At 40.5% G+C, this 20,089-nt stretch overlaps 1 protein-coding gene across 3 annotated transcripts in view; it reads left to right on the top strand.

Moving 5' to 3' along the window:
• The window catches only part of SYNE3 (spectrin repeat containing nuclear envelope family member 3), a 67,157-nt gene extending 54,285 nt beyond the window's left edge, over window positions 1-12,872 (top strand). For 2 of the 3 annotated variants that reach the window (XM_064659075.1, XM_064659073.1), the window contains exon 18: window positions 1,946-12,872. In XM_064659075.1, coding sequence (XP_064515145.1) covers window positions 1,946-2,143 — 198 coding nt within the window. In that variant the 3' untranslated portion in view covers window positions 2,144-12,872. The remainder of the gene's footprint in view (window positions 1-1,945) is intronic. The other variant, XM_064659074.1, reaches the window with a different exon arrangement.
• Window positions 12,873-20,089: the final 7,217 nt, after the last annotated feature.

The following is a 20,089-nucleotide window of genomic DNA, read 5'->3' as shown; positions in this document are numbered from 1 at the left end:
TGGAACCAAGAGTTGTGGCCGCTGCCCTCATGCGTAAAAGATTTAGTGTTGACTGTAAACAAAGAATCCCTGCAGGATCTTTCAGCCTATAGGGTAACGAAATCCAAGGAAGATAAAGGATGTCAGGTTTGGACTCCAGGAATAGAGAAGGGAAAGTCTCATTAATACAGCTACTTATGCCTGATACTTCAAGAACAGGTCAAAGTGGTAACAGAAGACTCCTGCTAGACAGGTTGGTGAAGCTTTGATTTTGTGAGTAAATGGTCACCGTACCCAGGGAGCTTGCCCAGTGGTGCTCAAAGTCAGTCTCACATCCTGGCATGTACACTTTACCCACTGACAGTTCCAGTGTTGGGGATCTGAGTTTTCATTGGCCTCAACGAGCAAATTACAACCCAGATATTGTGGGCCAGAAATGGTAGAGCAAGCAGCTGTTGCTCTGCTGCCTCTGCATCTGCCTGATACAATAATTAAATCTCATCAGCCATTTGGTATAATGGAAGCAAACCAACTACAACAGAAGGATTTTGCAGCACAACTGTCTCATGATGTGTAACTGCAGCTATATATTTGTCTTCATAATTAATTCTGTAAGCATTTATATAGCACTAGAAGGGACTGAGTAATTTAGAAAGCAGTAGAAGAGATCATTAAAAATAGCAAAAGGCATAATTACTTTTTTCTATCATCAATCTCCTCCTTATCTTCTCTGCTATGTTCACCATGGACTATCCATGGTGGTGCTGTAGTGGGACAGGCATTGCCTGCTATGAGTCCCATAGGGGCCAGAAGCCCTAATTTTGCTGCAACACTGACATTGCCTGTGTCTTGAACACAACAAATTCACTCCCTTTTGTGGAAAATGTGGGTCTCACTTCAGTGGAATTTTTGTGCTGATATTTGTGACATAGGCTGGTACCTAATGTTGTAGCTGCATTAAAGGCTGCATTTATGTTCAGAATTTAATTCCTTGTTTGATGAAATGAATGGGTTATTGAGCTCTCATCTTCAGGATTCCCTTACAGATAATTGACTTGACCTTTTTTTGGGGGGGAAACCCATGTGGTGTAGCTTGTTGTCAGGAGTTACCCAGGAATCTTGCCAGTGGAAATCTCCCTTCTGAATTAAATTTTTCTGAATTCTGTAGCCCCAAATTTGTTATCTCCTGGTCATGCTAATCCACATTAGATTCATGAGATTAATTGAGCTACTCTAGATTTGCACCAGCATAAAGGAAGTGTAATGGGACTTCTTTGTGTGGCCCTCCCATGAGTGCACATCAATAGATGTGACTTTATTGTCTTTATTGTCTTCTTTCACTGTTTTGCATCATACAAAATTTTAAGATAGGCCTAGTAAGATATAAGAGGTACTGATTTAGGCTGCACTACAGGGCCTTTTTTCTGACCTCCAGCCTTGTAGGTTCCAAAGCCAGGATTCAGAGGATGTTGCAGCTGGGGAGATGATTATGAGCTGGATGAGCTGCCAAAGAAGCTCCTTGCTGCTGACAGAGAGCAGAAGGCTGGCTCCTCTCTTCCAGGCATCAGCATTCTCATTTTACAGACTGGAGAATAATTAAAGCAGAACTTCTGTGCCGTATGCTGGCTGGGAAGGAACCATGCTTGGGCAGGAGCATTTGTAACCACCACTTTGGAATTGGAAAATGGACTTGGAAGCAATTGTTTTCTTCTTGAAGGGTCAGCAATGTTTTCCTTCTAGAAGACAACGGTGTGCCACAGTGAATTCTTGAAGATAGTGAAATATTTTCCTGAAAGGCATAATTTAACTACCAGCCTCAGCCAGTTTCAGTGTGCCAAGCACCCAGGCTGGATCCTAGGGCAAGGACAAGGGTTGTTCTAACCTTCTACCTGGCAGTTTGCTGTAATTGAAATGGGTGTCCCCAGTACTTCATTTCTCTGAGTTCTCTTTGGTTTGTGTCTTTCAGAAGCGCTCTGGAGGCGTGTGCTCATACCTGCATCGAGTGTGCTGGGCAGCACTACCTTTGCAACTCCTCCTCTTGCTCCTCCTGCTCCTGGCCTTCCTCCTGCCGCTGGCAGAAGAGACCCACAGCTGCACACTGGCCAACAACTTCGCTCGGTCCTTCAAGCTGATGCTGAGACACGAGGGCCCCCCCCCAACCTAACTTCTTGGCATGACACAAGGTGACTGGCAGAAATACAGGCTCTTTGTTTTTAACAATTGCAACTATTGTAGGTTTTAGGGCTTCTAACAGAGCCATCATATCAGCTGGATAGGTCACATAGGTGCAACATTAGTCCAATTTAATCAGGTATTTGAGCAAAATTAATATTTTTACAATATTTTATTATTATATTTATAATATGTATATAGGGACTGTGTATGTATGTACATATATGTATAAATGCATATCTGTGGTCAAACTAACACCCACCATCCACTCATCCACTGTTTAAGGATAATCCTGCAATGTTTCTGTTTCTGCCATCTTTCAGCAATCAATACTGAAGGATGGTTTTGTTGTGGGGTTTTATGGGCGATTTTTAATATTGGATTCTTGTTGTTTACAACTGAAGTCAGAGCAAGTATGGGAACGTGTGCATGCATCACAGTGCAAACTGGAAAGCAGGCACAGTAGAATCAGGTTTGAAAACAGTGGTTGACATTCAGCCCAAGAAAGATTTGGACTATTCTATTTGAAATCTTGAGCTACTTTTTCAGTATCTAGATACAGGGAGTTCAGAAGCTAATGGAAATGTTGCTACTGACTTCAGTTGGAGTGGGGGTGGACCTCCTCTTGTTTTAATTTTTTTTCTTTTCCAATTACTGTGTTCTCTAGCCCACCTGAATCAGGAGAGGTAGAATACAGTAGGAAGAAAGCTGAGAAAAAAGAATATATTTTTTTAGCATCTCTTTAGCAGGAGAACTTTTAAAATCAGGTCATCATTTTCTGAACAAATTTGTGAGCACTGAACAAAACCTTGTATCAGCTATCTTGCATATAAAAAGCAATGGTTTTTTTTCTGTTGTTTGTGGGGTTTTGTGGTTTGGTTTGTTGGAGTTTTTTACTTTATAAAGAGGCATTTAGTAATGCATCATAAAGCCTGAACAGTGGGACGCAGCCTGGCTCAGTGTCAGCAAAGCAAAAGTCAGAAGTACTTTAATAATACCACCCTGGAAACACAAATCTTTCCTAGGATGCTTTTATATGAATGGTTTATTGAAATGATGTAAACTGATTGTATCAAAGAGAGTCAAGTGTAAATTTCCATATGGTCTAAACTCTAAAATTATGACAACTTGTCATTTGTTTACCTAACCTTATGCCTGATTTATCAAATTTTTGAATATACCTTTTAACATTGCCTTTTAATGTAAAAGCAATTCTCACTTTATTATGATGAAGCCATTCTTAGTGGTGTTTTAACTAGTTGATTCCTGAAAGAAAAAGTAATTCCTAAAAATGTGTGCCATTTTTGAGAACTAACCCTTATTGTCTCATGTTTTTAGCCACAGTAGTAATCATGGGGAAAAAAAAAAAATTAACAGCCTCCCTGCTATGTTGCAGGAAGAACTTATCTTCTGAGTATCAGTATGGGGTATTCTGTGTTTTTTCCAAGCAAGTTCCAAAATAATATAAAAGCTGTTGTGCAGCTAAATTATGTAGTAGTTGAGAGACTGAAGGAGGCAGCCACTTATTTAACAAAACCATTAAAGTTTTGCTAAAGAAGCAAACTTGGGTAAAATAGGGAGGTGGAGCAGCAAGGAGCTCATTATGGGCACAGAATGAGAGAGAACAGGCAATGTGAAAGTGGAGCTGCTAAACATAGAGAAGAGAGGTGTGCAACAATTTATAAAGCCTAAGAAAAGGAGTCACATTTAACACAGAGGACAAAAATAAAGGCTCTGTGGAGGAAAAATCTCAGAATCTTTTTTGGTTCCCTCTCCCTGCTACTATATTGATACTGTTGCATATTAAACAGCTTTTCTTCAGTAAGATTTAAAATGGGGCAAGTAACAGGGACATTACCAGTGTTCTGAGGAGACTCTTCCACGACCAGGACCCTGTCACTGTGTTCCTAATAATGCTTCTGACTACACTGGGTTTACTAATGTTGGATTAAAATGCCAAAATTCTGCTAAAAATATAAAGGAGAGTGGAAGTTAAAGGAGATGGAGAAGGTAATCAGTCAGAGCACAAGAACACAATGAGGAGGAGCTGAGCTGATGTGGATTAAAACCTGACTGTCAGGAGATATCAGAAGAGCTCTCAGAGCAGGCAGAAGGGGACTGGAAGCAGAAAGATGAGGAGTGTGGATGTCTGCTGAGCAATAAGACATTGACATCGGGAAGTAAAGGAGGGCCTATGACTTCTTTCATGACGGAGCCAGTTGTAGAGGAGCTATAATTTGTCAGAGGATGGGGCAAATTAATTCTTTCTTTGCAACTGTTCTTTCTGGTGGCAGCACACATACCTCTTCCTCTCCTCTGATTATCTGTGCAAGTGCCATCAGCCCTGAGGGAAGAAACCTTGTGGCTGCCCAGCAAGGAGCTAATCATGATACACATCTCCATTTCAAATTAAATCCTCCAGCAGAAAAGAAGTGTGGGGGAAGAGGGGCAGTAACAAAACCAGCTCTGTGTGGTTGTGGATACGTGTAAGTGTGCACACACTTTTTTGTGACGTGGCTACGTTGCACTTCTCTGGGTCTTGCTGAGCTGTTCCAGGTGATGAAAGCAAAATACCAGTGAGAAAGTAAAAATAATGAGGAGTAATAAAGCTGCAAATGGAAATCAGTAGGGAGATAGAAAAGTTTTTTCTATGAAAGCACAAAATCTCACATCAGGTTTCTTTCTGCCTAGCCTTTCTGATCTGGGTGATTTGTATGGGTTCACAAATGCATTTGACACCACAGGAGTGTGCAACTGGGGGGAAAAATTTCTACACAGAGGATCGTAAGAGAACAACTGCATCACCACCTTGATGTTTCAGTGTTGTGGCAGGTTAAAAAAAAACACAACAAAAAACAAAACTAAATTAGAAACACACTTTTGCTGCTGGGATTGCAATCAATTTATTCTGTAGGTCCCCTGTCTGTAACTTTGGAAGTTTTTGCTTTAAATCTCAGTCGATCCATTCTCATTAAATTAAGTAATCTAAATATCTCACATAAGTGATGAATATTTCTACTTCTTTGCCATGAAAACTCTCCAAAGCACAGGACTTTAATGTTCATGTCACTGAAAACAATCTAATTCTTTCATAATGTCATTGACCTTACCTGTCCAAGGCAGGTGTGAGATTTTTCTAAGAAAGAAGTAAAAAAAAAAATCACAAAAATACGCTTGAAATGTAAATGCAAAATTTATTTTCTTTTTTATTCTCTTGTGATTTTTTTTTCTGAAAAGTTTGTCATACTGATTCCTGGAAGTGTATGTAAATATTAATCAAGTCGGTAATTGGAATAATGAAAACAAACTGCCCAGTCCAGCTTCCAGGAAACTGTACAAATCTCAGATTCCTCAAAACACAATCTAAATCATACTGTTTCCAAATCAGTCCTGAAAATCTTGAGCACAGTTCTTTATCTTTGCTCACAGATGATTTGGTAGTTATACTCTCACTTTTGAGCCTATAAAATCCCCAGCTCATACATCTCTGACATCCAGACGTAACTGAGGGGTGTTATAGCTCAGGTTCAGACTGGGGCCACTGCCTTAAGACATCCCTTGCCAAAACCTGGGATGCACAAAATAGATAAGTGTCCAAAACTGAGGACTTGCACTCCTTTACCCTAATCCAGATCCAACCGCTGTTAAAGGGTACTAAAATACTCTAAAATATATCGAATATATTTGAGGTTGTAAATTGTTTGTGCACTTTGTCCAGGCCACGTAGCCTGTTCTCCATGCAGGTACCCAGTCTGTTCACAGAGCAGAGCCCTTACACATCTCTCCCAGCTCTTTTGTCTGCACTGTTTGACCCGGTACTTGATTGACCATATTAATGACCCTTCAGTGTTGAAGGCAAAATCCTGCACTCCACTGCCCATGCATTGCCATAAGAATTCTGCACAGCCCCAAAGGCACACTTCAAACACAACTTTTGGCAAGAAAGCCAGCCTAATTTGTACATTGTAATTGATTTTGAAGCCAGGTGCTTTCAACAGAATTTTCCATGACAGCAATACATTGAGGTAGAAAATTGCTATTGTGCTACATGTCTATTAACAGCCCTTTTTCTAATTCCAGCTAGCAATTTCAGTGTTATTAAATATTATTTATATATACCCTCTTCAGAAATCTCTGTATGAATAACATGTTCAGTTCTAAGCACACACATTATAAATGTTGTGTTCCTCTGCTAGCACTGAATCTCCAGAGCAGTCATGATTTCTACCAAGTGCTACCTTATTTGTAGTGACTGAGATACTTACAAAACTCAAACATTTGAGGCTGCAAATAAAGCTACTAGCCTAACTAATAAAACCGTCTAATGATCACTGAATAATTTTAAGAGCTTTCAGAATGGCTTTACACTTCTCCTTAATCCCTTTTGTTGGAATAGTTGAAGACCTCAGAGAGAAGAAATGTCTCCAAAAAATGGCCATCACTAGATAGACAGATGGTAATCTCTGCACATCAGAAGAAATAGTATGTTCTCTTTAGTTGCTCTAGGACCTCAGGAGTTTGCTCCATCTGATCTCCTCTTCAATATTAAATAGGGAATGTTTTACTTTGATGTGTGTGCATACACATCTCATTAGCACTAAAGAGATTTGAAGAGTCAGTTCATGTACAAGAATTCTTTTAACTTGTGTCGACAAGAGAATATATTTCCTCTTTTGTTCAAAAAAAAAATGAAAACTGCTGTGTGACAGAGGTTCCCAGAGCAAACAAAGCCTTTTGGAATAACTGAAGATTACAGACTGAAATTAAATTGTCCACCATAGGAAACTGAAGAAATAGTTTTACCTTTCAAGAAATTCTGGTATAACACCCCCAATAAATACATCTTTGCCAGGCATCATATCTGTCTTTCAAGTCATAGGTTGTGTACCCAGTATCATTTGCTAGTCTGCAGCTGAAAACTTGTGTACCCAACCAACTATATCAGCTTCTTCCAGAGTTGCTGGGGGCTGTCGAGGATATTCTTAGCAGTTCTCAGATCATTGACCTGCTCTGAGGCATTACAAGTTTATTGCATTAGTCAATCTGTCAATGTTTGGCAACTCTCAGAAAGCAGTTTATTAAAATACCAAAGATAATATTTCTGTTACAGATGACACCATTCAGAAACTACTCTCATTACTTTTGCCATATTTAAAGAAAGATATCTATTGGTTATACTGGAATATAAACAGTTAAGTTGTAGATGTTGGGTAACTGTGTGGCATGTTTTAGATACAAGGCATTCTGACTTGTACATGTCTGTTTAAGAACTGTGGGTTCATGTTGCATTTGTTCCATGGTAAAACAAAACAAACCAAAGATTCTTCAATGTAGCACTGAAAAAAAAAAAAACCAAAACCAAACAACAAAGCAGGATGGAATAATCTGTCATACGGATGATTTTTTTATTATCTCTTGTCTATGCAATTTAAAATATGATTATGTGTCTACAAGAGAGTTATCAGTAGATCTGGAAACAAAGGAATATATATCAGGAATATACCAATTCAAACAGTAGCCTAACTGGCACCTCTGTTCTCTAACCTGCTTCAGCAACTGCCAGATTTTACCTCATTGTACCGTGAGCTAACCACCCTCCTCCTAGTAAAGCATGGGTAAGATGAAACTGCTCAGGTTAATGTACAGCATCCCAGTGGAAGCAGCAGGAGACATTAGGTCTTCAAAAGGCAGCCTGATATCTTGATGCAAGAGAGGAACTTGTACATTTGGCATGATGAGAGCAGCCCAGGAATAATGACACAGGAACGAGGGCTTGCCATCCTGCTTTGCCAGACAAAATTTTGACAGTGGCCATCAGCACTATTCAGTTTCATGTCCTTGACTGTGGAAGGAGGCTCCCCTCAGGGTGATTCACTCTGGCTGAGATTTGAGCTCTGGAAGTAGCTTTTTCTTTTCCTTAAATACAGAATAAACTGCTAAATTCAAGCCCTCAGTGACAGATTAATGGTAGGTAGTGGGCCCTGATGATACAGGAAAAGATACAGGAAATGCTATTGTAGATAGAAAACGAGTCATGATGGTCTCTCTTCAATCCTTAGGAGATAGAAATTCATTGTAGAGCTGAAGTGGGAGTTTTTCTGTTCCTTTACAGGTAAATGTCAGGTGTTGTCTTTAGTCTTCTGAATTTCGTGGGTGAGCCTGTTCAGTGCCTTGCTGAATGCTAGTGGTTTTCTGGCTTCAAAGCTGTTTATAACAGTAAACTCCACATTCTTCCTATGAGTTGTGTGGAAAAGGTAATCTCTGAATTGGTTTTGAATCAAAAAGTTTTTGTTTGGGGAGTGTGCATGGTTTGATTTTCCTTCTTTGACCCCTTTGTGTTGAATCTAAGGAAGCAGAGAGACCAGCACTACCCTCTCCAGGCCATACTTTGTCTTTCCTTCTTTTATGAGAACAGAGGAGGCTTGGCTTTGTCTCCTTCCCAAAGTAAATTATACCAGTCTTTTATAGTTTTTTTTCCTATTACAGTTCTTCCACTCCCTAGGTCATTCCTCTTATGATTCTGGATCATTTCTAAGTGTTTCCAGTGGCAGTTCTTCCTCAATACCTAGAGCAAAAAATCTGGTCTGGTTTCAATAAATTTAATTTCAATTAAATTTTCCCCCATTGCAATTCGTCCTGCAGATGCTTTGCCTGTTTCTGCTACCTCCTGTGTCAAAACAGCCTTCATCACTATCTGAGGGGACTCTGGTCCTAGCCAGCCATCTCTTCCAAGTCTCCTGGCCATGTCCTGCCTTCATCTGCCTTCTGTTTTGGCTCAGGAACTGCCCTTAATATTCGCATCTGCAGACAGGAGTGTGAGGATGTTGCTTAACAAACAATTAATAAAGAAAGCCTTGCTATTAGCATTGTTCATAGCCTTCCCAGACCCTTTTCTCCTCTCTAAGCAGGTTTTGATGTGTAATCCAATTACTGAGTGCAGAAAATTGCCCCTTAATCAGTGCAGAGGGCCAGTGTTTCAGTTTCAGCTCTATTATCCTCACATTGTCACTGCCAGTGTACGTGCTCACATGTGCTACTGGGCCAGGCTGAGTGCTCCAGGGTCTGTGCCCTTGAGCTGCCAGGAGTGTTTGAATGTTGTTGTCATACACCCTAAATAAGCCAGGACCCTTTTTTTGAGCTGGGGAAAAAAAAGAAAAAAAATAGAAAACTAAAATGGGAGCTTTTAACAAACTGATTTCACAACTCATTTATCAAGCCCTATAGCAAAACATTTATTTTAGCTCCTTTTTCCTCCATCAAAAGCTGTATGTTAAAAGGCAGAGGTGAATTTTGAGGGGCTGGGAACTGACCCGCCCTCACCAGCGCTTTGCCGGGAGGCCTTCCACTAGAATTCAGGGGTAGGAGCTGTTATTTCTCCTGAGGTGAATCCCACCTTCAAAATCAAATTATTTCTTTTGTCAGGTCTACTAAGCATTGAACACCACAGACTTTGTTTCACTACAGGTATGAATGAACGCCTCTGTATGGTACTTTCCATTGCTATGAAATATATATGTATGTATGTATGTATATGTGTATATATATATGTAATGGGGAGCATAATTATTGTTCTACCTAAAGAAAGGTGACATTCCACTTCAATCTAACTTTCAAGTGCAGCTTTTAAGAGAAACTGTGTCTTAAAGGGAAGCTGAAAGAGTTTAGAGGTATATGTTTTAATGAGCTTTAATAAGCTCTGAGTTTGGGTTTCGGTCTCTAGGGCAAAATGCACCCAAGATGATTTTCCCATCACCTTTCCAGATCACACCCTGTAAGAATTTAACCTGGGAGGCACTGCTTGAGCACTGGCTGTTCCTGAAGGTATTTGGATGTTGCATGTGCTGTGTGTCTGTCCTCAAGTGTCAGCCTCCATTTTGTACATGGGCTTGACTGGGAGGTGAAAGACACACCTTTGTCTTGCTCCAAGACCCTGATGGTAATATTTGCCTCAGCAGATGTTTTCTCTTTGATCAGTGTAACTCCTTCCACTTTTTTTTAACTTTTAATTTGTGTTAAGTAAGTTTATCAGGTGATTCCAGGAAGGCACACTCCATCTGCCCAGCATCAGAGCTTCCCTTCCAGCAACACACCTTCTTCTCATTTGTTTACTTGACTGTACTGGACCACTGTGAAGCAATTACACAAGCAATAACGCAGGTGTTGCATTTTTCTGCCATTGCCTTTTGTAAGACACAACTCTCCACTGACATTGAAAAGTGGTGGGAGACCCAGAAGCTGCACTGTTGTTTACTAGCAATATAACCAATGCACAGTGTTCCTACAGAGGTCCTGTCCTCACTCTTTAGAGCAGCTGGCTGTCTCAGGCCCAATTTAATTCACAAGGCTGGATTATAAACAGTTTTGGATCTCTTCACCAACACTCCATCAATCTTGCTTCCATCAGTTTTTGTGCTTTTGTTTAGTTTCAAGCTAGAAGAAAGTTTAAAGAAATGTGCTAAGACTCCCCTATAGGGTGAGTAAATATCCCATATGTTTCACAAAAATTACAACAAAATTAAGGGATTTGCTCTCACATTGAACAGAACTAATAAGAAGTTCTAACTGAAATATTAAAAAGTTATTAAGAACAGCCTGAAATTTCTGTAATCAAAGTGTTCTCTGCTTTTAATTTAAAAATCACCAAATACAAATGAGGTTCATTTTGCCACCTTCTTTTAGAAGTGGCCTGAAATTAAAATTTGAATCCTCCCTAACAGGAGGTTTATTGATGTGGATCTGAATTTCACCAGTCTGTCCCATGTTAGATCACCTGCCTCTGGGCAGAGGGAAAACCAAAGGCTGTTCACAAGAGAAACTCATGTTATGAATGGTTTTAAAATTCTTCAGAGCTCCTATCCACTTCCAAATGTCAGTGATGGGGAGGATCAGAAACCTTCCTGTGAACCCTGTCATTTCGCATGTTGAAATCCTGGCTTGAATTCAGGTCTCCACCTCAGCTTCTCGTAAATGTTAATATTCAAGTAGACCAAAAACCTTAGAGGCAATTACAGCATGAACATCTCTTCTTGTTTATGTATAGTAGCTGATAGCAGAGTCTGCAGTAATAATCTGTGTTTATACATGTGCTGTTTAATGTAACAGTTGGGTACAAAATGCCTTTTAACTGTCACAAGAAAATAACTGGATTGATGTCACTTTTTGCTTGTATGAATATAATTATTTGCCTTGCAGGGACCAGCTCTACTTTTGTCATGTTATTTATGATTTTTAAATACAATTGTGATAAATTAGGCTCATTTCTAAGATAAACAATACTGGAGCCAAGCAGCTGCCTCTGTACATGTGCATGTTATCACAGCTGATATCAAGTCCAAGTCAGACTCCTTGTCTTGCTTGGACCTTTCTTTAACCTTTCTGGCTTATTCAGGGAAATGTGGACCAGTCTATTTTCTTATTAAAAATATGGCTTTGTGAAAAGCTGAACTTATTTTTTAAATCCTTTCTTTTCTGATTCAGAAAGACTGTAACAATCATATTTTTCTAAACTGCCTATTGTTTGTGTTGGGAAAGGATATATAGATATATATTTTACTCTACAGATTTCCATGTACTGTTGGAACTCTTTTTTTTCATACATACCTTCCTATTTGCTAGAATTAGCTCAAAAAGCTGTAAGCTTCTGTATATTGACTCTATGAAGTTCTATAAAAATGCAGCTGCATAAAAAGACTGACTTTATTTTTTATGTAAATTGTTAGAGCTAAGTCATCCTTAGTGTTATGCCACGTGAGATGTATGGAAAGAAATCAGGTCATTGTTTTGAAGGCTGGACAGTGTTACGTGACACTTCCTAAAAACTCTTGACTGAAAGTCAGGAGAATTTACGTTAAAAATTGTACTATTTTGGGCCCTGATTCTATAGTTTTTTTCACACTGTTTAGAACCTTATTTCAAAATTAGTGCCATGGAATTTCATGGGAAACATTAAAAATAAGAGCCTATGATGTGTGAATAGCTGTGAGAGAAAAAGGACCTTTTCTAGTGAAGAACAGGGCCTTTTAACTAATTAAGAGGCGATGTTTTGAGTGTTTCAGGACAACTTTTTGTGGTTTTTTTCTGAGCTGTGCACTCCTGTTTATTCTGGATTTAATCCATAGCTGAAATACCAGATTAAATTGATTGAAGCCCCATGTGCAGATGAACATAATAGAAAGCCGTGGTGAAACATTGCAGAAAATGGCCTGATTTCCTTCTTCAGAGCCATAGTTAAAGTAACTCACACCCTTGGCTTCTTTGCACCTGTGAAGCAGAGGCCCTTGCTTTGTACCTCAGCTCTGGTATAACATGGAAGGATTTCTGCTCTCTGCCTGGAAAATACTGTCTATTCCTTGTCCTTGTCAAAGCATAATATTTTCTCAAGTAAAAAATCTGATTCTTCAAGAGTCGTCCAGGAGTTAAGGGGCAGCTGGAACCTTCTGTGATCTGGCCACACTATTCCAAAAGTTTATCCCTCGATGACAAATAAAATGTGATGTGACTTTGCTGTTTGCAAGTAGGATAAAGAGACTGGAAATTCATCACCCCAAGCCCTAGCCTTGTGACTGTTCTATGATGCTCCACTGTTACCAATGAACTATGTTGAATCAGATTATAAAATCAGAGTATTTTATTGCATGTGTCCTTTTTTGAAATGAAAACATAGTTGTATTCAATGTTGCAGTTATAATGCAGTAAATAAACACATGTGCATTTCTTTTTAAGGAATTTGAAATTATTCTGGGGGGTGGTTGCGCGTTTTTGCTGTGCTTGTTTCTTACCATCAGAATATTTGGACTGACCTAGAAATCGCCAGAATAAGTGAAGCAAGAATAAAATTTTCTGCTGTCTGCTCTTGTGCTCAGGTAAAACTGGAAGATGGTTGTACTCAATGTACCTACTTCACTCTAGTCCTTTGAGATTTAATAGAAAATGTCAGCTTTTCTTTCAGTCATTTAAATAGAATTCTGCTGGACTCAAAGAAAATGTGAATTTGCTAAATCATATTATGATTCAGTATGATTTCTTATGGCGTTGGTCTGTGACACTCTCTGTGGGGTTCTCCTCAATTCCAAACCTGGTAATTTCAAACTTGTTAAGAAAAACAGGAGGTTTTTTGAGACCCTCGGTTTTGAAGTTAACACCAATCACATGTAGCAAACAAGCAGTGTATCAGCATAACCACTGCTGATTTCTCTTAAGAGTAATCACTGCAGCATGTATGTACAGATGCACTACTCGCATTAACATCCAGGTAATTGTTGGGTTTTTTCCTGAATCTTTATGAGACAGAGACTGCCAGGATCTCTGACATCAAAGGGCTCCACAGGCACTTATTTCTGGACAAGTATAAAACCTCTACAATTTTTTGGTGAACCTGTGAGCTGAGTTCTCTGTTGTTTTTATGAACACACTGAGCTTTATCCAAGTCTTTGACTTCACTCCAGTATTTGGACCATGTGATCTTGTGCTTTCCTATGAGCTGTGTCCTGCTAAGCCCCCAAAAGTACAAATGCAGACACTTGAGCTGACCATAACTGTGTCAAGGTCAGAGCAGCAGCCCAAATCCCTCCCAGAAGAGAATGGGGTAAAACAAGCCCAGGGCTGTAGGAACAGCAGACTGTCATAGTGGACAGTTGCATTCCCATTAGGGCTACGATTGATGCACAGAGGAAATTTCTGTTCTTACAGGTTTTTATTTTTCCTTTGCAATGCATTTTTTCATCTTCCAGTTTATTTTTTGTGGAGCCAGAAAGTGGGCTGCTTTGTGTACATCAGGGTTCTTCTGGAACCAGCAAAAAAATTTGGGCTTCATTTTGTCCTAAACACTGTACAGAGACCAGGAAAGTCCTTCATCCAGTGGGGAGGAAAAGTGCCTACAAGCAGATTAAACAGCTCATGTTTGTATGGGGAATGAATATTTTGTTGACCAGGATTAGTGTGTAAACAAATCTACAGCTGATTGGTGGGAGTTGGGACAGTCAACAAGAATTATTATAAACACTTTTAGAGGACAATGAAATACTCCAGGCAGTTATAAATCTCTTAAGTCATATATTATTGAAGGAACACCTGTTTTAGATAGCAACCCTGCTGCTAGAGGATGGAAGTTTAGGTTGTAGCAGCAAAAGGTGGCAAGTTCAATAAATAAGAATAATAGAGTAAGACCCTCAAGTGGAGTAAATCAGTGCAGCTTCATTGAAGCTGTTGGAACTAAGTCAATTTACAGCAGTAAGAATCTGGCTTGTAGTCAACAGGGATTTTTTAGAATGTTTAAAACCTCTCCATTTAGAGAATTCTCCTCTGCCTTATGCCTGTGCACTAAATCGTATCCACACGAAAGTCCTTGCCGGTATAATGAGGTCATTTCGGATGTGAGTGTTCATTATATGCTTAGGTAAATTAAAGGGAAAAAGTACATCATTAGCAAAGTCTTAAATAAAGGATGGAGCAAGGTTAGCGAGTGAGAACTGTTTAAATGAAATCAATCTCAGCCCTGGAGAGTTAATGGGGAGTGGCTTTCTGTGGAAAAAGGCTGATGCTCTGTTGATGCTGCACAAAGAAGCTGAGCGTTACGGCCGTGAGGAATTAAAAGCAGGGACTGAGGTTTTTTCTAGGTTAATATTTCAAGCTTTCTAAATTTCATTCTGTGACATGCCGTGAATGCAACCTAGGTTTCCAAATTCAGAAAAATGCTCTGATAAACACATATTGCTGAAGCAAATGAAACTGAAGGCTCATCCGGTTTTACTGTAGCACTCGTAGTATTAAGAGGGATTGTAATATAATCCTCTTCAATGAATAACCCTAACAGATGTTATCAGAGTTGCTCTGTATGAGCTGTGGACCTCTTGCTAGAACTCCCTCTGTGGAAGTCCAGTTCATAAATTGTCCTAATGGGCTGCCTGCCTCATCCTGCTGCTGCCGCGGCATGAAAAGGAGGTGGTTACCAGAGGCCTTGAAAGCCGGCATTATTCCCATCTGTTTTTCATTACAATACTGCTAAATATTTCATGCTTTTTGTTTTACAAACAAGTAAGAGCAAAACTAATCTTTTTGTTTAATGTTCCTTGATCGACGTTTCAAGGAGGAAAAAAAGAAGTTTTGGGTTTGGTTTGGTTTTTTTTTCTTTACTTCAGATGTCTGCAAAAGCTTTTAATGGAAGATAGAGCAGATTTCCATTGACTTTTCTGGTGGGCTTTTTATGGCACCATTGATACAGGAAAAGATACGGGGGAAATCCAGATGATGAATGTGCTGTTCAATCAGCTGGGATTTCTTTGCTTGCGAGGAGATAACTCGATGAAGTGCAAACAGAGACAGGGAGCAGACATTGACTTCTTGTCAGCTATATAGAGAGCTATCTCTGGCTGGGGCTGCTGGAAAACACAGCAGCTATTAGTCCCCCTTTGCCCTTTCACAGCGCCCTGTCAGAGGGTCCCCAAGCACTGCAGCCAGAGCCATCCATTAAACCACAGGGCAACAAGTCTGTTTAATTACCTCTCCTTTACAGGGAGGGGGAGAACAGCTCTGGGAGGATTCAGCTGACATTTTAACCTCCTGGTTCCCTAAACTCCCACTGAGGTGGATGAGTGAAAGCATTCCCATGGGCACTCAGCATCTCTGGCAGCAGGTGCTACCCCTACCCCAGAAGGATGTAGGTGACCCAGCTCCACACAGTGACCTCCATCCACAGGGCAGAGGTGAGGAGGAGGTCAGGAGCCTCCTTGGGACATGCAGTCTCCCCTCAGGTGACCTGTGGACATGCTGGACAAAGGTTTTGAGCAGTTTCTTTCCAATCCAAAGCACACACTGGCACAGAGCGTCTTGAGTGATACCGTTCCACTCGAATTGTGGTGTTGGCTGGTTTATCTGATGTTTGGACAAATACCTTCATTATGGCACCCAATGGGCTACTTTAGCTGTGAAGCCTAATTGCAGACAAAATGTGCGAAATGTCACTCAGAAAGGGCTAAACACTCATAGAATCATAAAATGGTTAGGGTTGGAAGGGACTTTTAAAGATCACCTAGTTCCAACCCCCCTGCCATGGGCAGGGGCACCTTCCATTAGACCAGGTTGCTCAAAGCCCCATCCAACCTGTCTTTGAACACTTCCAGGAACAGGACATCCACAACTTCTCTGGGCAACTTGTTCCAGTGCCTCACCACCCTCACAGTAAAGAATCTTTTCCTAATATCTAATCTACTCTCGTTCCCGTTTGAAACCATTACCCATCATCTTATCACTAACTACCCATCTAAAAAGTCCCTCTCCCTCCTTTTTATAAGGCCCTTTTAAGTACTGGAAGGTGCCCTAAGGTCTCCTCAGAGCTTTCTCTTGTCCAGGCTGACAACCCCAACTCTCTCAGCCTGTCTACATAGGAGACATGCTTCAGTTCTCTTGATCAACTTTGTGTCCCTCCTCTGGACTCACTCCAGCAGGTCCATGTCCTTCTTATGCTGAGGTGCTGGAGCTGGACACAGCAGTCCACCTGAGGTCTCATGAGAGCAGAGTAAATATTAAGACAATATGAATGTTCCCTCTTTCAGTCTGTTGAAGCTTGACCCTGCAATGGAGTCATGGTGTGTGAGTGCAGATAGTTAAATCACCATGCTACATTTGACCACCTAGTAATACTTTTTATATCATTGCACAAACAGAAATGAGTTTGTCTGATCCACTCTTGAGGTGAATTCTCTGCATTTATTGCAGGATGAATTTTTCCCCGATGGCTGATGCATCAACCATCCCATCCCTTTCTCCCATAATCACTGGCCCGAATTCAGAGGCAAAAGTGAGTCTTGAGGCTGGATCCTAATGCTTGCCTGCAAATAGGCTTTATAACTTATGCTGAACAAGACACCCAAGCAGTAAAATCATATACCACTTTCTACATTATGTTTCTTATTTTTCTAGCATTTTCCTCCTGAAGATCTCAGGGCCCACTGCAAGGTTTGACTAATTCTCAACAGTCATCTGTGTATTAAGCTCTTTTTGCTAATTACAGCTGAAACACTACTGCCGGAGCTTTACATTGCTGTTCTTGAGCATCTCCCTACAATGGCACACAATAGTTTCACTCAGGACTGTAAAAATAAATTGTAACTTCTAATGGCCATAGTTCCTTGCATTCCATCATTTTCATCGAGGATTTTGACGTTCTTCTTAAAAAAATTTCAAGTCCAGGAATAGTAAATGCCGAGTCATAAAAGCTTAGGAAATGGGTCGAATCAGAGTGAAAGGCAGCATTACAGTGTCTGATCTGCTGTCTCTGATAATACCCTCACAAGACAAGGGTCCCTCTTTCCCCCCCCCCTCCATTCCTGAACAAATGAATTGCAGCATGTATGAAATCTCCAGAGGCCATCTGTGACTGTAATTCATTTACCCACCGTATTATGGAACAGATTTTCCAGTGAGTTCAAAACTCGGGAAAGGGGGGGAAGGGAATAGTATGATGAGAAGGATCTGTGATCCATATCTAAAAGTAAAAATATTATTCAATTGTCATATTTGATGGATAAAGTGTCTGACACACCAGGCAAAGCCATAGCAACTAGATAAATATGCTTAAAACATTTAATTTTGATACATTAAGAATGAGTTGGAGCGGGAGCTTATCGACACTGAAATTAAGCAGACATTTCTAAGTTCCTAAAAGCCTCTGATTTTGTTTAGTTTGGAAGAAAATTTGCTGTAGATAACTTGGAAGTGTAAGGGGAAGTTGGACATGGTGCACAAAGGAGCAGCTCTGACAGGTCAGGACTAGCAGTTACGTTTCTTCTTCATCTATTATTTTCCAAGTGCCAACAGCCCCCACCTCATTTGCATTAGACCACAAGAGGCCTCACAACAAACTTACAGACCCTTGGCTTCTGCTTTTAAATTGAAATTAGTATGTTCAATTATGATTTTAGCTGCTACAAAAATATTTTTATATATAAGGCAATCTCAATATTTCTGTAATGCTGTTAACATTCAGTAATTGTAATTAGTAACACATCCTCACAAGCAGCCAATTGGTTATGTGGTTGTAAGCATTAGATTTCCACCCTGAGTAATTCCAAGGATGTCACTGAAGGTGCAGCAGGAATTAATTCACTCTGTGGCAGCTGGCAGGGTTTGTGTTTACTCTATGGGTCACGTTGGTACCCACTGGAGGGTTTTCATTCTGCACTAGGTTCTGTGTTTCTTCATAAAGTGATACAATGCAGAAGATGGAAATGGTGCAAACTTCTAAAAATTGTTTTCTGTAGACATCTGGTCAAGAGCTACAGCTGAAGAAGGAAAATGTTCACCTCCACACTAATTAAGGGGCTATGTTGGAGCAGAGAGGATTGGAGAGAAGGCAAGGGAAGGAGCAAGACTCCAAAGGAGCACTTTACCTTGCTACCAGTCTGAAATCTATAAAAGGAGCTGCACCAAGCCCTCCACCAGCAGCCCCTGGCACTTGCAAGAGCCAGCATCAGCTTTCTTCTCCTAATGCATCATGCCCTGACACACCTTTCTCTGAGCCAGTGCAGCAGTGAAGAAGACACACGCAACTACTTTCTTCTCCCTCCTCTTCAAGGGATTGTGAACACACTCACCTCACCTAACCCATGTGGGCACTCTAGGGTGTGAACTGAGAAAGGGCTGGGGAAGAGCAGGTACAGCTGAGCATTAACAGCCTGGCTTCCAGCCTCTGGAGAAGGATTCACAGCTCCTCAGTTGTGCAAAGCAAGCCAAGTGCGCTTGCCTGAGGGCTGAGTGAGCCAAATACTGCTAATACTGCTACATTATTACTTTCAACATTACCATCACAGCTCACTAGGGATGAAGTAATTGACGATTGTATTTCTTTTTTGCTCACACTTTCACATCTATAGCAGATAAAACACTTTGCAGCATGCCCACAATGCTGAGTGTATTTTTTTTTATACAATACTGGCAAAACATTCAGTGACAGACTTGGTAAACACCGGCAAAACTGTATATTTTTAACAATTTATTTTTCCATTGGAGAACTAAGACAGAAATATGCTTTTACTGGTGCAACTATATCTATGCAACAGACCTTTTTTTGCATGCTTACATGTATATATATATATATGATGATACCCATGATCAGCAACATTTGTAGTGTCAGGTTTGTCTTGGTGAATACAGACATTAGGCAAGAGATTAGTAAGTAAAACCACTGTAAGCTCCTCCCTGTCTCAGCTGTGCTTGCTACTCTTCAAAAAATGGGAAGATGGTGAGAAACGTGACTGACTGCTTTGGTATTATCACTTAATTTACACAGAGTGGCAATTTGGTCCCAGAAAACTAAAATCAAATTCAAAGAAAACCAAAAATCATTCAAAACCCAACCTGTCCAAGGCCAAATCAAGGAAATTAAAATAAAGGAAAGATGCATTAGCAAGGTTAAAAGCAAATAATAATGTAATTTATGTATGGAAAACAAAAAAGGTAAATGACAAATGAAGTGGCAGCTTTCTAAGAAAGGGAAGGGGAAAGTGGGCTGAGCTGCAGATGGAAATACTGTGCCAGGGGTAAGAGCTAAAATGTGGCAGGGAGAAGAAGTGGGAGTGGGAGAGGAATGGGAGGGGGCAGGAAGGATGGGGCTATACACAATACTGAGCACAAGGCTGGCCCAGTGGGAGGGTGGCACAGAGGTAACAGCCTGATGCCACAACACATCTTCTGATGGGGCTGGGATTTCCATTCTGCCTCTGTTTGTGTCATGGGTGTCCTCTGGTCACAGGGGGAACCAGGGGCAAATCCTGTTCTCCCCAGGAAAACCCTGCTAGAACTCCCCTTGGCTTTCCTTGATTTCACAATGCAATAGTGATTTCTCACTTTAGCAATCTAGCTCACAAAAGTGGAGAGGAACTGGGGGAGACTCAATGTTTTCTATGACCACCTGTGGGTACTTGACCTGCAAGAGACCCAAGAG

The sequence above is a fragment of the Pseudopipra pipra genome, chromosome 6, assembly GCF_036250125.1.
Source record: "Pseudopipra pipra isolate bDixPip1 chromosome 6, bDixPip1.hap1, whole genome shotgun sequence".
Taxonomy (NCBI): domain Eukaryota; kingdom Metazoa; phylum Chordata; class Aves; order Passeriformes; family Pipridae; genus Pseudopipra; species Pseudopipra pipra.
The sequence above is the reverse complement of the archived record's forward strand: the minus strand, read 5'-3'. Positions and strand labels throughout refer to the sequence as shown.